General features: G+C 44.7%; 1 protein-coding gene across 1 annotated transcript in view; it reads left to right on the plus strand.

Annotated features, from left to right (window-relative positions):
- AKAP6 (A-kinase anchoring protein 6) overlaps positions 1 to 12,418 on the plus strand; it is a 235,430-nt gene that overhangs the window by 67,179 nt on the left and 155,833 nt on the right. Inside the window, exon 4 of the mRNA XM_075713039.1 lies at positions 3,765 to 3,887. Within this exon, the coding sequence (XP_075569154.1) occupies positions 3,765 to 3,887 (123 nt within the window). The remainder of the gene's footprint in view (positions 1 to 3,764; positions 3,888 to 12,418) is intronic.

Raw genomic sequence — 12,418 nt, forward strand, 5'->3', positions numbered from 1 at the left:
CTATTAAAATAAATAGGATGGAATCATGGGCATTGCTATGAAAAAAACCCCAAACCCCACCAACCAAACCAAACCAAGCCGCGGGGCATTGTTTTGATCGTTAAGTTGTGGCGAACGAAGCCGGAGCCGCATTGCTACAATTCACTCTCACATGCAATCTGAGATAAAAGTAGATTTCTATTTTGCGCGCCTGCCCAGGGCTTAAAAGACGCCGCCTGTAGCCCCGCTCCCTTGCGCCCAGGCACAGGCCCCGTCCCGCCTCCTTTTGCCCCCGCGGCTCCCCGCGGGCGGCGCGCGGCGCACCGCGGCGCGAGCTGCCGTGGCGGGGGCGGGGTCGCCCCTCGCGGGCAGCGGCCGGGCGCCGCCGGGGCCGGGCGCGGGGCGGCGCGGCGCCAGCAGGTGGCGCTGTGGGCCCAGGCACGGCGCTGGGACAGGCGGGCGGCGCTCCCTCCGCCGGCGGCCCCGCGCTGCCCGGCCTGCCCTCCCCACCCCTGCCCTCCCCATCCCAGCCCACCCCTGCCCTCCCCAGCCCTGCCCAGCCCTGCTCTCCCCATCCCAGCCCACCCCTGCCCTCCCCAGCCCTGCCCAGCCCTGCTCTCCCCATCCCAGCCCACCCCTGCCCTGCCCAGCCCTGCCCATCCCTGTCCTCCCCATCCCAGCCCACCCCTGCCCTCCCCAGCCCTGCCCAGCCCTGCCCTCCCCATCCCAGCCCTGCCCATCCCAGCCCTCCCCAGCCCTGCCCTCCCCAGCCCTCCCCATCCCAGCCCTCCCCAGCCCTGCCCTCCCCATCCCATCCCTCCCCAGCCCTCCCCATCCCATCCCTCCCCATCCCATCCCTCCCCAGCCCTCCCCATCCCAGCCCTCCCCAGCCCTCCCCATCCCTGCCCTCCCCAGCCCTCCCCATCCCAGCCCTCCCCAGCCCAGCCCTCCCCAGCCCTCCCCATCCCTGCCCTCCCCAGCCCTCCCCATCCCATCCCTCCCCATCTCTTCCCTTCCCATCCCATCCCTCCCCATCCCTGCTATCCCCAGCCCTGCCCTCCCCATCCCTCCCCATCCCTGCCCTCCCCATCCCTCCCCATCCCATCCCTCCTCATCCCTCCCCATCCCAGCCCTCCCCATCCCTTCCCTTCCCTCCCCTTCCATTCCCATCCCTTCACTTTTCCCGTCCCTCTGCTGTTTTCAGTTTCTACAGATGTGCTCTTTCAACAAACTTTTATTGCCGTCATTGGAAAAACCCTGGAATTATTGTGATTTGTGCTGCCTGGCAGAAGAAAATCTGCTGGGGCTGGTGGCGGCCAGCACTCCCCTCCGCCGTGGGTCTCCCTTCGGGCACCATGTCCCCAGCTGCGATCCTAAAGTGCCAGGTGGCACTGGTGCTTGCAGCCTTACCTCCTTTTCCTCGGATAACTTGGCTCATCGTGGTTCTGTAGGAGACTGTATCTATATCTTCTTTCCAGGCCCCCAAACCAGCTCCCAGGCGTTTCCTGCGCCCCGCCGCGGCCTGCGCGGGCCTGCAGCCCACCCCATCTCTGTGGCGAGGGGACACATGCCGGGCTGCCGGGGCCTGCTGCTTGGGAGTTTCTGAGCACCAACGTGAAGTAGCAGACATTAAAACATGGGCACGTTTTGTGAGAGGGCAGAAGTAACCAGCTTGCTAGTAGTTGCTTTTTATAACGGTGCAAGCCTGCAATGTTTCTGAGCACCCTTTTGAAGGCATACAGACATCGAGTACTGCAGGCAGATGTTATACGCGTCTGTCTCTGTAAAATACATGACGCATACACAACAGAGAGCCTTTCTTCATTTTTTTTTGTGCTTACCATATCACCTTGTCTCTCAAGGACAGCACGTTGCTAAAATACAGGCAGAGATTTATTGGAGGGACTAGAAGGACTTGACTTCTCCTGCTCCTCTCCCCCTCAGCTCACGTCTCCCACTCCTCTGCCAGTCTGGCATCTCTTATGCTCCACTGCGACCTGGAAGAAAGCAAGCAAAGGAGCCGGGGGAACATCTTGGCCCCCCGCTCTGTCCCATGGCTTGACGTGGGGAACATAGCCCTTGTAGCATGGCCTGCTGTGGGAGAGAGGAGATGCAACTAGCTTCGTTACTTGCCCCAGAGTGGAGGCACGTTGTCTCGGTCACCATATCCACTGGGTTGTTTTTCCTGTGTTCCTTCCCCCTTTCTGGAATGTCCTGACAAACAGCCTACAGCGAAACCCGCAGAATCACAGTTTTCTTCCTTATAATGCTTTGAGATACAGTGGATTCTGTGAATAGAGATGGCAATAGCTTCCTTCTCATCCTAGGAACTTGTAGGGACTCACGTAAAAAATAATACTACTACTTAAAAAAAAGTCTTCAGAGTGCCTCGGTGAGTGCTGTTGTGCCTGCAGTATGCACTGGAGCGTCCTGCCAGAGGCTAGCTTCCGTTCAGAAGCACAGCCACTTCAGCGGGAAGCCAGGAGTTGATTATTGGACCCTGCTTCTTGGCACAGTGTTGGGCCAAAATGACTCTGCTACCATGAATTTTGAAGGAAGCGTGGCTCTGCTTGGTCTGGGTTATTACCATTGCACTTCTTTGCGTAACGCAGCTGTGCGCCAACTGCTCAAACTCCTGTTTCTGTCTCATTTAGAATTCCAGTTTCATGTGCCACTCTGGAGAAGGGGATTTAGGCTCCTGAGTTGCTTAGGAATCTTTAGAAGTTTTATGCTTAGCTTGCTTTTAGCTATCTGAATGGACTAATAATTAGCAGAAATCATTCCATAAATGAAGTGGTGAGAGTGAGATACTGAGTGTGTATACCCAGTTGTTATCCAACTGGAAATTAAAATTCTCACCATGCTGAGAAATTCATAGTTAATAACTAATAATATAACCAGTATTAGACCTAACTTAATCTAGTCTTATGATGCTTGTAATAGATGGACATTCCTTTTCAGAATTAATTTTCAGGGTGCTTATAAACATCACGGTCAGTTTATTCCATTTTGTCTCTTGCTTTGTGGTAGATAAGACTTCAGTAAAATTATCTGTACTCAGTATGTGCCTATAGTATCATCCAATCATGTAAATTCAGGGGCACTATTTTTAATCAGACAATATAATTGGGACTAATCTTGAAATAAATGGTGCTCCTGAGAAGCAGGAGCTCCTGTCTTCTCAGGCGCACCATCTGTGTGGCTCATATGCAATCAGCAGCATTTATATTAAATGCTATATATTCTGCCTCACCTACTGTTTGATTTCTTCTCTCCGAGTCTCATGCTACGAACCAAAACAGGAATCACAAGACCCAAGTTCTGCCAAGTAGTTTCTTCCCTCAATCTACTGATGTGTACCTTGTTAATACAGCTTTGTCCAGCACTTCTTTCAACCAGCAGTGCTCATGCTACACCCAGTCTGCCCAGTGCAAGGTCTTCAGCTCAGTTTTCACTGTAATTGATATACTGCTTTTTATATATCCCCCTCATATCTTCTAAAACTTTGCTGTTTTCTCCATTTCATCACAGTTATATGGATCTCACATTGTCCTGTCCCAAAATATCACCTTAGATTATCCCCAGAAATACCATTCTGCTCCTCATTTACTAGAAGGTCACTTGCTAATTGTTTTTTTCTTTGCATGCTTGTAAAAGGCAAAATTTTACTGTACAATACTCTCCTGGCTTAGGGGAAAAAAAAAAAAAAGCGCATATACTTTTCAGGTTGCCATTTTACTAACAAATATGCTTTTCTTGTTCTTTCTTTTTTCTTATCTGGTAAGGGGTTTGTAAGCAAGCTGGATGAATTCATTCACTGGTTAAATGAAGCCATGGAAACAACAGAGAATTGGACTCCTCCTAAAGCAGAGACAGACAGCCTTAAACTGTACCTGGAGACACACTTGGTAGGACAAGATTATACTATGATTACTATCAGTAATTGAAGTGTTCTGCTTGCTTTTTATTTGATTATTATTTTTTAATTACTAGTGTGCATCTATATTTTAATGTAAGATTTGTGGCATTGCAGTTTATTTTAATGAAAATACCAACAAATTATTTTCTGTATTTGAAATATGTACTGAAAGCTTTTTAAAAATTAAATTAAAAGCCAGAATTACATTGCAATTCAGAAATTAGCCCCAAAACTGAAAGAAAATGCCAGTAACAAAAGGAGAAAGGATAATGTTTTTTCTGCTGGTCATTCTAGGATTTTTACTCCATTGTAACATTAAAAAAACTCTTACTAGTAAGGAACTCTTATTCTTTCTCCCACAGTTTTAACATAGTACAGAATCATTTAAATAAAATATTTGAAATAATTATTTCAATCATTTTACTTGATGTGCATTTCTGTCATGTAATTAATACAACTGTCACTAATCTTGTTCTTGTGCAAAAAGCTAAAACATTGGGTGGAAGTAGAAAACACTTGGATGAATAATCTTCTGAATATATTACAGGCTAGAATTATAGATTGAGAAATATTTGAAAACCTCATGAGACTTTCACTGAATTCTTCCAAGAGCTGCTTCTAGTTATGAAGGTGAAACAAAGATCTGAATTAAACCAGGTATTAAGTTCTCAAAAGCAAAATTTTATGCTGTAGGTAGAGAATAGAGATCAATGTGTGCTGTTCAATGGGTAGGTATCTTAATAAGTAAACTACTCTACCTGGTAAAAAGAAAAAAAAAAGAATGGAAAATTAAGCTAAGAAATTCCCTCTCCCTCTGCCAAAATCTTAGGTTCTTGCCAGTATGAATTGGAAGATAACCTGGTGATAGCGCTGTTCTGAGCCAATGAGCTAGACACTCCAGCTAGGTAATACAGTGCATTAGCTGAACCCACATCAGAGCATCAACCCCCTAAGCTCAGTCTCATTTCCACTCTCTGATAATCTGATGGTGAAAAATTATTTGACAGTCCCAGGAACTCACATGATGCATTACAGGAAAAAATGTCATCCTAATCCCTATGGTAAAATAGGAGTGACCATTATTAAATTAAGTATACATTAACCACATATACAATTAGAACTGAATTGAAAACTGTCTTCAGAATTTCAGCTACAGAGAAAACTCTTTTGTGTCTTTTGTTCTTAAACATTTCTGCTGCAGTACCGCCTACAGGCAGCCACTAGATTAAGTGCCCATTGCGGTAGTCTATCAAATGCAGTATGAAGACACTGCATTTTTGCCTTACGTTGCAGATTTTGGATTTTGTGGCTGTTTGGATTTTTGCCTTGTACTGCACACACCTGGTCCCATGGTCCCATGGTTCCCATTGTTTACAGGTGCTCTGAAGACACAGGCACATCGTGAGATCAGACATCAGAAAAGGCATTGGTCATTTCAATTTATTTTCCTCTTACTCTGCAACATGAAACTTTTGGAGAGATGAGTTTTTATGAGTAGCATTGCAATTTTTACTCTTGACTGGATAAAAAGAAACATATTCCAGGAACAGGGCAATCACCAGGTTGAGTCTCTGTCACGGTCAAGTTTCTTTTTCCCCGTGTTCCATGGAGAGGAGCACTGTAGCTCTTCTGCAGGCAAATTACTTCCAACTTTGCCTTGTGGTTCTGTGGGAGGTGAGGCCAAAACCATCTATCAGCCTGGAATGTGGAGTAGTAGCCCAGAGGTAACTCCTTCATTGCTAGACGTAGTCAGAATAAATGACTATGTGGGCACCTGTACTTCACTTTTCCCTGTAAGTACTTTGGCTCCCAGCTGTACTCCGGATATCTGCATATCTTTGGGGTAAGAAAATCTTTGTATGTTTCAGGGTGACTATGTTATGAAACAAGGTGGTTTTTTTCCTTTACTTCTGTAAAGAAATAAAATGTCTAAAGAACAGTTCCATTTCAATTTGATGTTTAATTAAAGGTTTTTTTATGGCCTATATAGCCAGTGAAAAAAATCATTGCGCAAGCTGAAAAAAAGTAACCATGACTTTTCTTTTTGGATTTCAGAAAACATATGCTATCATATTCATTTCTATACAGCAGAATTGAACTATTAAAATACAGAGCATTTTTATAGTACAGAAGATAGTTATCTGTATTAATTAGATTGTCAGCTTTTCAGTGGCATTTGTCTGTCAGAAATCTTAATCTGTGTTTAAACAGAAGTATATGAACTTCAATTCACATTAAGCTCAATGTTAAAATTTCCCTCGGCTGAGCATTGTAAGACACTGGTGATCAAGGTCTTTGTGAGGGTACTTACACTGCTCATTTTCTTCTTTTGCCAGTCAGGTTATACGTGCTGTCAGACTCACCTGAGATTTGTTGAAGTGAAAGGGGCTTAGTACTTTATAAGTTTAGGTTCCAGACTTAGGGGTTCATAGTACAAACACTGGTAGCAAACTAACCTGGAAAACAAAGAAAATGTTGGTTCTTTTCTATATACTGCATCTGCGCTAGCAAACCTCATAACTATGATTCCTTACTGGTGCAGATTTTCTGGTTGTAGGAGTGAAAACTCAGTGTAGATTAGTATTTGTATTTTTATTTTTATTAGTAGAGACAAGGCCTTAGCCTTTGGCACAAATTATCAATTTCACCACCTGTGATATTGTTTTCTTGGAAATATGTTTGTTGCAATAACAAAATTAGTGCCATAAAGAGAGAATATTTTGCATTCATGAATTAAATCTCTGCTGTCAAAATCTAAGAAAAGAAAATATGGGAGCAGGAAAACAGAAAAAAGTTCTTGTTCCCTTTCTCATTATTGGCTGGGAAAAGTCTTGCAGAGGAGACAAGGACAAGGTTATGAACATCCTCCGAATTTTTCAGTACGTAAAATTCTTGACTGCCATTTTAGGGTCCCAATGTAAATTGTTGATAAAGGATGGAATTTTAAAGTCTCTCCTCACTGAGCCTCGCTTTTCTACATCTTTGACATTTTGAGAAATGGTGCGGCACAGACACTTAAAGAGAGTGTGTTTATTAAAAACAACCACCACAAGAAACCTACAACATCAACTTATTAGAATCTTTGCATAAGGTAATGCTCACATGAAGAGTCAGATCTCTTGAATAGGATGGCAATGCAAGTCCCCATTACAAGCATTCTTGCATGACATCTTCAGCTTATATTGGTAGAACTCCCCAAACTATTGTTCTAGTTAATTCTTATACCTGGTCTGGCAAGATTGTCCACCCAGGATGTTAATCAGCACTTTAAAGCATACGAGTAGTGTCTGTCTATTGGTCTTGGCCCAGCAAGAACTGCCTGAAGTCTTCTCTGTGACTGTCTGAAGTTTCCACCTGGACAGCTCCTGAAATAATTAGTGAAGCTCTTTGTTGTGAAGGTGGAAGGCAGCCTCTCCTCAAGTTGGTCCGTTGTTCCTAATTAGCCCATTATCTTATCTGTGCAGAGACTAGCTAGGGAGTTCCTGGACCACCCAGGGAATTCACGACTGAGTGCACTGTGTGTGCACACAGGCACAGCCCTGATACCCAAATACACCCAATTATAATTATTAACTGTAGGACAAATTGGAATTTCATTCTTAAATCACAGTTACGCCTTAAACTCCATAGATTTTGCCATGATAAGTAACCATAAGGTTTGGTAAACAGTATGAATTTTTTCTACAAATTGAAAGGTAGCCTACCTCTGGAAAGTGTGCCAAAATAGACAATCTTTCCACCCGAGAGTACTGAGGGAGCTGGCAGAGGAGCTTGCCAAGCCACTTTCCATCATCTATCAGCAGTCCTGGTTAACAGGGGAGGTCCCTGATGACTGGAGGCTTGCCAATGTGACACCCATCTACAAGAAGGGCCAGAAGGAGGACCCGGGAAACTACAGGCCTGTCAGCCTGACCTCTGTGCCGGGAAAGATTATGGAGAGGTTCATATTGAGTGAACTCAACAGGCAAGTGCAGGTCAACCAGGGGGTCGGGCCCAGCCAGCATGGGTTCATGAAAGGCAGGTCCTGCTTGACCAACCTGATCTCCTTTTATGACCTGGTGACCCACCTGGTAGATGATGGAAAGGCTGTGGATGTCATTTACCTGGACCTTAGCAAAGCCTTTGACACCGTCTCCCACAATATTCTCCTTGGGAAGCTGGCAGGTCATGGCTTGGATGGGTGTAGTCCTCGCTGGGTAAAAAACTGGTTGGGTGGCCGAGCCCAGAGAGTTGTGGTAAATGGAGTTAAGTCCAGTTGGCAGCTGGTCATGAGCGGTGTTCCCCAGGGCTCTGTTTTAGGGCCAGCCTTGTTTAATATCATTATCAATGATCTGGATGAGGGGATTGAGTGCACCCTCAGTAAGTTTGCAGATGACACCAAACTGGGTGGGAGTGTCGATCTGCTGGAGGGTAGGGTGGCCCTGCAGAGGGACCTGGACAGGCTGGACCGATGGGCCAAGGCCAACTGTATAAGGTTCAACAAGGCCAAGTGCCAGGTCCTGCACTTCCATCACAACAACCCCATGCAACGCTACAGGCTTGGGGAAGAGTGGCTGGAAAGCTGCCTGGCTGAAAAGGACCAGTGTTGGTCAACAGCCGGCTAAACCTGAGCCAGCAGTGTGCCCAGGTGCCAAGAAGGCCAACAGCATCCTGGCCTGTATCAGGAATAGTGTGGCCAGCAGGAGCAGGGAAGTCATTGTCTCCCTGTACTCAGCACTGGTGAGGCCGCACCTGGAATACTGTGTCCAGTTTTGGGCCCCTCAATACAAGAAAGACATTAAGGTGCTGGAGCGTGTTCAGAGAAGGGCAACAAGGCTGGTGAAGGGTCTGGAGCACAGGCCTTATGAAGAGCGGCTGAGGGAACTGGGGTTGTTTAGCCTGGAGAAGAGGAGGCTGAGGGGAGACCTTATCACTCTCTACAACTACCTGAAAGGAGGTTGTAGTGAGGTGGGTGTTGGTCTCTTCTCCCAGGTAGTTAGCAATACGACGAGAGGAAACGGGCTCAAGCTGTGCCAGGGGAGGTTTAGATCGGATATTAGGAAAAATTTCTTCATGGAAAGGGTAGTCAAGCATTGGAACAGGCTGCCCAGAGAGGTGGTGGAGTCCCCATCCCTGGAAGTGTTCAAAAAACGGGTAGATGTGGCACTTTGGGACATGGTTTAGTCTAGTCTACCCTTGATTGGTTTAGTGTGGACTTGGTAGTGTAGGTTAATGGTTGGACTGGATGATCTTAAAGGTCTTTTCCAACCTAAACGATTCTATGATTCTATGATTCTTGCAAATTTTAAAACCCTGTTCCCTGATTTTCTGCAGAACAGAAGTTGTTATATGCTTCATTTTAGGTAACACCAAAGCACAAAGCTATCAATGAAAATGCTCTCAGAGACCCCTGGAATAGTCACTGAAATTATTCTTTCAATTTTATGGGTCTTCACAACTGAGTAACATCGGTGAAACTGATTTGGGAGCTGTGTGCTTCCTATTCATATGGGAGGGCTGACATGGAGCTGCCACCACTTGACTTCTGGCACTCCTGCAGGCAGCCACCCAAGCTGGCAGATGTTGAAAACACTAATATGTCTTCATAAAACAGGGGTGTTTTTCAGCAGAAATATACTTTGCCACAAAGGCCTCAGTCAGCCCTACTAGAGAAAAAAATGAGGTAGGTTTTGAATTTTGTGAATGATTAAGCTCAAATCACTTCCTAATGAAAAGATAGCTTCATTGACCTTACCAAAAAAGGAACTTCTGAAAATGGTTTCTGATTCACTTTATCTTTTGTAGCTGCTCTTTTCTGTTTATGCTGATTCTTGCCCATTGGCACCCTGATCAAAATGAGCTACTAGCAGACTCTAAGCATAGACTTGGTGGTATGCAAATCAAGTCTCATCAAAAACAGTATCCTGAAGGCAGCTTATGAGCTAAAAGCATCTGTCTAGATGGTACTGCTGTGCTTGTGAAACCAAACAGACTTTCTTACCAGCTCAACAAATAAGAATTCACCATGTTGTTCTTCACCATTTTAGTTTGCTAAAAGAGACATTTTATTGCTCTTTATCCCTGACCTGAAAATATACATTGTTTTAGCACAGTAAAGAAGTAAGCTGGCAAATGAGGAGATGTGAGGAACCACTGAGGAAAAGATTTAGAAGAAAGGCACTAGATATATTTTCTGAGGCCTGGGACTTTTAATTCTGTAGTCTTAACTTTTCCCTTTGTTGTTAACACAGTACTCTGTTTTCTTGTTGCTGCACAACTCCTAGTTGTGCACCTTACTGTGATGTGCTCTTAGGTCTTTTGGCCAAAGCCATTTCTGTGTCTAAGTGTGATACTTAGAGCTAGATAATACAAGACTTTTAAATGGAAACCTACAAATGAAAAAAATCTCATTTTAAACTTATTCGATGGAACTTTTTAAATCCTTCTTGCATTATTAGTAGATATTGACAAACAATATTTTTCAGTGGAGATAAAATTAATTAAGGAAAGATCATCTTAGAAATTTGGAACTAGTAGTCAGGCATTTTTGTCCTAACAGTCTTACTCTTCAGAATTTCCATAAGATTAAAATTCTGAAATCTGAAATATATATAGAGAGAGTAATGATAGGTTTTGCATTTTTTTTCTTCAAAACCAGCTAAAGAATGGTCAGAGGTTGCCATGATGATGTACTTTCTTTCAAAGTGGCTGTTTCGCCCTTTTGAGTAAGACTGTGGCTGTAACCTGCCTACATTTAAGTTTGCAATTTGGAGGGCAGCAAACCATAGAATCATAGAATAGTTTGGGCTGGAAGGGGCCTTTAAAGGTCATCTAGTCCAACCCCCTCTCTACTAAGCAGGGGCATCTTCAACTAGATCAGGTTGCTCAGAGCCCTGTCCAGCCTGACCTTGAATGTTTCCAGGGATTGGTCATCCACAACCTCTCTGGGCAACCTGTTCCAGTGTTTCACCACCCTCATTGTAATATATTTCTTTCTTATATCTAGTCTGAATCTACCCTCTTTTAGTTTAAAGCCATTACCCCTTGTCCTATCACAACAGGCCCTGCTAAAACGTTTGGCCCATCTTTCCTATAGGCCCCCTTTAAGTACTGAAAGGCTGCAATAAGGTCACCCTGGAGCCTTCTCTTCTCCAGGCTGAACAACCCCCCACTCTCTCAGCCTTTCCTCATAGGAGAGGTGTTCCATCCTCCTGATAATTTTTGTGTCCCTCCTCTGGACCTGCTACAACAGGTCCATGTCTTTCCTGTGCTGAGGGCCCCAGAGCTGGACGCAGTGCTCCAGGTGAGGTCTCACCAGAGCAGAGGGGCAGAATCACCTCCCTCGACCTGCTGGCCACGCTTCTTTTGATGCAGCCCAGGATACGGTTGGCTTTCTGGGCTGCAAGCACACATTGCCGGCTCATGTCCAGCTTTTCATCCACCAGTACCCCCAAGTCCTTCTCCTCAGGGCTGCTCTCATTATTTCACTTTATTCTCATTGTAATTGTGGATGTAAGATCTCCTTAGAAAAGATGGCAGCCAATGGTTTCCTGTTTCTCCAGATAGCACAAAGAGGAATTGTTTGTCACTCATGGGTAGAATGGAGGAGGATGGCCTCCTTGAAAATAATTAATTGTTCACACCAGGGTTATTAGTTTGTTGCGGGGTTTTTAGGCAAAAATATATGTTCTGTTTAGTTGAAACTAGAATAGCAAATATTGTTCTGTAGAAAGTTGTCCTGGTTTTGGCTGGGATGGATAGAATTAATTTTCTTCCTAGCAGCAGGCATAGTGCTATGTTTTGGGTTTAGTAGGAGAAGAATGCTGATAACACACTGATGTTTTAGTTGTTGCTAAGTACTGCTTATGCTAGTCAAGGACTTTTCAGCTTCCCATGCTCTGCCAGGTGCACAAGAAGCTGGGAGGGGGCACAGCCAGGACAGCTGATCCAAACTGCCCAAAGGGCTATTCCATACCATATGATGTCATGCTCTGTATATAAACTGCGGGGGGGTTGGCCAGGGGGCAGTGATCGCTGCTCGGGAACTGTCTGGGTATCAGTCAGTGGGTGGTGAGCAATTGCATTGTGCATCACTTGCTTTGGATATTATTATTACTATTATTATTATATTGTTACTATTATTATTATTACTATTTTTCTTTTTTTTATCTCAATTATTAAACTGTTCTTATCTCAACCCAGGACTTTTCTTACTTTTACTCTTCCGATTCTCTCCCCCATCCCACTGGGGCAGGGAGAGTGAGCAAGTCGCTGTGTGATGCTTAGTTGCTGGCTAGGATTAAATCACGACAAAAGTACAAGTGGCTAGGATTGCATGCAGTCAGTGCAGTACAAAGTGTTGTTTGGATATGCTAAATGATCTTTTCCATGAATCAGAATTTCTTGGTTTTCTTTTGTAATAAATTGTGTGATCCCTGTCTGTAATTTTTATTTCAATTTATTCGTGAGTTTTGTGCCACATTAAAGTGCTTTTTATCCCAGAATTGTTCCATTATATTAACCTCCTCAGTCACCATATTT

This window comes from Pelecanus crispus, chromosome 6 (genome assembly GCF_030463565.1).
Source record: "Pelecanus crispus isolate bPelCri1 chromosome 6, bPelCri1.pri, whole genome shotgun sequence".
Classification (NCBI taxonomy): domain Eukaryota; kingdom Metazoa; phylum Chordata; class Aves; order Pelecaniformes; family Pelecanidae; genus Pelecanus; species Pelecanus crispus.